At 34.1% G+C, this 4,584-nt stretch overlaps 1 protein-coding gene across 1 annotated transcript; it reads left to right on the top strand.

The window, feature by feature from the left end:
* The first annotated feature begins 1,026 nt into the window (after positions 1-1,026).
* On the top strand, positions 1,027-3,153 carry LOC132614370 (F-box/FBD/LRR-repeat protein At1g13570-like). Its single transcript, XM_060328812.1, has 3 exons — positions 1,027-2,330; positions 2,423-2,593; positions 2,700-3,153. The coding sequence occupies exons 1-3, from the start codon at positions 1,509-1,511 to the stop codon at positions 2,988-2,990; spliced, it is 1,284 nt and encodes a 427-aa protein (XP_060184795.1). The 5' UTR covers positions 1,027-1,508; the 3' UTR covers positions 2,991-3,153.
* The last annotated feature ends 1,431 nt before the right edge of the window (positions 3,154-4,584 follow it).

Genomic DNA, 4,584 nt, shown 5'->3' with positions numbered 1-4,584 from the left:
CTCTCTATACCTCATAAAGATAGGGGTAAGGTCTGCATACATCTTACCCTCCCCAGACCCCTCTTGTGGGACCACACTGGGTATGTTGTTGTTGTTGTTAACACTACTAATTTGATGTTCAATTTAAGCAAAATATGTTGAACAGAAAAGTGAAGATATTATTGTCAAGCTGGTTGTACAAGAGGTTCTTTGTAGGGGAAGTGTCAAAGGTAGACTAAGTAGGGAACTGGCTAGTTTAAAATTTTATCCTTAGTTTAGACTAGCATACTGGTTAGGGAGAACTGATGTAATAGACTTGAAGGATGAGGTTCTTTGTAGGGGAAGTGTCAAAGGTAGACTAAGTAGGAAACTGTCTAGTTTAAAATTTTATCCTTGGTTTAGACTAGCATACTGGTTAGGGAGAACTGATGTAATAGGCTTGAAGGATGAGGCTGCTAAAGCTCAGACTTCTGAATTTACTTGCTTTGTACGGAACACTTGGTAAATAAAATGTGACAGTTACTTGCCAAAAATAAATAAATCTGGTGAACAGCTTCTTATGCTTATTTTATAAGTTAAGAATGACCAAATCTTGGAAATTATTTTTCCTCCTTATTGTAGCCATGATGGTTGATAAGCTTAGAAGAAGCAAACTGATAATGTGATTCTGGTTTCTATTCTTTGGATTTTTTCCCTTCAATCCACAAATGTATTTTGTGAAGTATGAAGTATTGATGGAAGGTGTTTTTGCTGTAAAAATGATATTAATGGATAGCTATGTTACAAATACTCTATGGGTATGTCAAAGTTCTTTTTTCCTTCTAATTTTTCATATATTTTGAAGAATCTGCACGAAATATCCATGCCCGTTATCATACCCGTTCTACATGGGTATCTGAAGGAAAATTAAATATCCATATAGCATAGATATTAAGAGGAGACAGTTCATGCATTCAATACTTAATATCAAGAACAATTGTATATTTTTGCTTAGTCTTTGGTGCAACGCTGCTCCCTTTGATGTAAATGATAGTAACGCCGTTGTTGACTTTCTTATCTCATTACACAACTTGTGATGTTGGCACATTTTGGTTGTAATTTTGGTCGCCATTTCCTTTATGCTGGTATTATAAGAAAAGTTACTCACTACTATTTCTTTAGTTATCAGTTCCCAAAAAAAAAAAAAAATTATTACTCACTACCTGTCAAAAGAAAAAAGAGGAGATGTTGACTGATTTAATTTCAACTAGAATGCAACTTTATGCCTTATGTTGATTTGACAATGTGAATAGCTGTTCTGTCTAGATAGTTTGGAGATATCTCATTTCGTATTGTTGTTTATTTTCTACGGGTTCTTGGTGATTATTTTTATAAGTGATCCTTTCATTCTTGTGTTAATTTGGCCATGTGAATAGCGGCTCTGTTCAGATAGTTTGGAGATTTTGTCAGTTCTGTCCATATAGTTTGGAGATTCCTTACTTTGTATTGTTGCTTATTTTCTACAGATTCTTAGTGATCAGTGTTATGTGATGCCTACTGAGGGAAGAAAGCATTGCCGAAGTTTACCTCCTGACTTCCTTAGCAACCTTCCTAATAACGTAATCGATGTCATTCTAATGCGTTTGCCTTGTGAAGAAGCTGTGAGGACAAGCATCTTATCAAAGAAATGGAGGTATCACTGGTGTAGAATTACAGAATTGACGATTGATACATCTCTTTGGGAAACAAAAAAGGATAAGCTATACCCTACAGTTAAATTTACAAAGATTATCTACCAGCTTTTGACCCTTCATGAAGGACCCATTACTAAGTTCACCCTCGACATTGCTTCTCTGAAAAGCTGTCCTAAGATTGACAACTTCATATATTTCCTGTCTAGGAATGACATTCAACAGCTTGTTCTTCGGCTTCCAGGGGGTAAACTGTACAACTTGCCTTCCTCACTTTTTACATGTTTGCAGCTGAGGCATCTAACTCTTAATAACTGCTTAATACATCCTCCATCGGCCTTTCAAGGATTTGATAGGTTAATTAGCCTGGAACTACGTAATGTCACAATCTCTTCTGAATTACTCGGGAGTTTAATATCTCATTGTCCATTGCTTGAGAAGTTGGTGCTGGAAATCTCAGAAGTTTCAAATATAATAGAAATTAATGCCCCCAATCTGAGATCCTTTGATTTCATAGGCTGTATAGGTTCTATCTGTCTCACGAATGTCTCTCTTCTGGCAAAAGCATGTCTGCACTGTGATCGCAGTTCTTCTATGGAGGCAGACTATTTTGGTTTTGCAAAGTTTTTTGAGTCTTGTACTGCTCTCGAGGGACTCCTCTTGCACTTCAGTTTTCCTGAGGTAGATAATGCTTCACTACTTCATTGTTATGCACTTTAACAGATGGAACTTCTTGTGGGCAGACTCATCTTGAATTTTGCTATCTTTTTCAGTTAGAGCCTGGCGAACCAGATGAAGACGAAGTACCAACAAGGCTTCCCTTTGATGTTAACTGTGTCAAGTGTTTTTACCTGCCTTTTCTTATTCTGGGGGAATCATATGAGCTCTCATGTGTTCTTTGCTTGATAAGAAGCTTCCCATATTTAGAGTATCTCGAAATACAGGTTCTTAGTGCTTTGACTCTTTCTTTCTCTCTTATTTAGTGATTTTTTTGTCATACTTCTAAGATCCTCAATGATCTGAGAGTTGACTTCTTGTTATCTTTCTTAGGTTGCCATTGAAGAGGATAATGGTATTGTAGAATCCCTTGAACTCGAACATTTCTCAGATGTGAAATTTAATCACCTCAGGGAAGTTAAGATAGAACGCTTTGAAGGAACAATGCCTGAGATGCAGCTTGTCAAGCTTTTGTTAGCCAAGTCCCCAGTATTGGTGAGAATTCTAATTGATACATGGCTTCCAGATGAAGCTATTGTAACAAGAATAAGACCAGATGCATTCACTGAGCTATCAAAATATTGGCGTGCGTCACCTAAAGCAGAAGTAGTAAAAAAATCATGATCTTTGTCGATGTAGTAGTATAACAGCATGTTTTGCCTTTGCTGAGTTTCTGTAATAAGATAAAGAGACAAGTGAATATATGTTGGGAACATGAGCATTTCTGGATGGATGTTTTGATTAGTTTGTTTGCCATAACATTATCATTACATGTTAGGGATTTTTACATTTAGTGCTGGATTTATGGAATGATAGATATTGTGGTGGTTTGTTTCAATATTTTGTTGTGGGTTGCAGTGTGTTGATTCTCTACCTGGTCAATTCCATGTATATGCACAGCTTGAAGCTATGCTAAGGTAGAGACATGGAGATTTGAGATTTAGTGCTGGTATGAATATTATAGTTTGTCTACCAGTCAGCACATATGTAACTTTTTTTTTTTTTCAAAGTAACTTAATATTGTATGATAAATTATTCATGTAATCTCCTATTTTATGGAGCTTTCTGTTTCCGACCCGAAGTTACATTGTTCATGTTCACTGTTTTCTTAATATTTGCATGGGTATAAACTTCATTTTCTATAGCTCTCATGGCTTTTGTTCTAGTGTGATGTGTGTGATAGACGTACGACAAATGAGGGGATTAGATTTAGATGGGTTGAAAACGATTTAGTATTATTGCGAGAAAGTGATAAAACTAATTTTTTTTTAACGGAAGATTTAAAGAGGGAGAAAAAACTTCTTTGTATTTCTTGATGATTTTTAGAGTCCGTGGCATTTTGCACCCTTAATGTGTGCTCTTTTTTTCAACTTGCACCCTATCCTATTTTTTTTTATGATTTAAACCCCAATCTCTTTATTTCCTTGCAAAACAATAAATTCACCCTTTTTATAAATTTTTCATGAGGGCAAAATAGGAATACAAATAATATATCTTTTTTTCCTTCAATTTATTTATTTTATTAGAACTGCAACAACAATAAATTTTATTTTCAAAGCTCTTTTTTTTATTTTTTTATTTTAAGTGATATTTCTCTATCAATAGTTGCTAAACATTTGAAGTTCTTATTGTTACAAGTTTGTCGTTTTTCCTTTATAAATTAGTAGTAATTAAATTATAAAGGAAAAGCGACAAATTTGTAACAATAAGAACTCCAAATGTTTAGCAACTATTGATAGAGAAATATCACTTAAAATAAAAAAATAAAAAAGAGCTTTGAAAATAAAATTTATTGTTGTTGCAGTTCTAATAAAATAAATAAATTGAAGGAAAAAAAGATATATTATTTGTATTCCTATTTTGCCCTCATGGTAAATTTATAAAAAGGGTGAATTTATTGTTTTGCAAGGAAATAAAGAGATTGGGGTTTAAATCATAAAAAAAAATAGGATAGGGTGCAAGTTGAAAAAAAGAGCACACATTAAGGGTGCAAAATGCCACGGACCCTGATTTTTACGTCCATGAGAATGGGTAATTAATACAAGTCAATCAATTACAACACATGTAAGTTTTTTAATTTTAAAATAAATTACGTTAAGGAAAAAGGGTATAGGTGCACCATTTATGTAACGGTAATGGTATATATACATCACTTTTTTAACGAGAGATATATCTGCTCTAAATCACAAAATTTGCGTCAATTTGCATCTGTGGTCTA

Source organism: Lycium barbarum, chromosome 10 (assembly GCF_019175385.1).
Source record: "Lycium barbarum isolate Lr01 chromosome 10, ASM1917538v2, whole genome shotgun sequence".
Classification (NCBI taxonomy): domain Eukaryota; kingdom Viridiplantae; phylum Streptophyta; class Magnoliopsida; order Solanales; family Solanaceae; genus Lycium; species Lycium barbarum.
The sequence above is the reverse complement of the archived record's forward strand: the minus strand, read 5'-3'. Positions and strand labels throughout refer to the sequence as shown.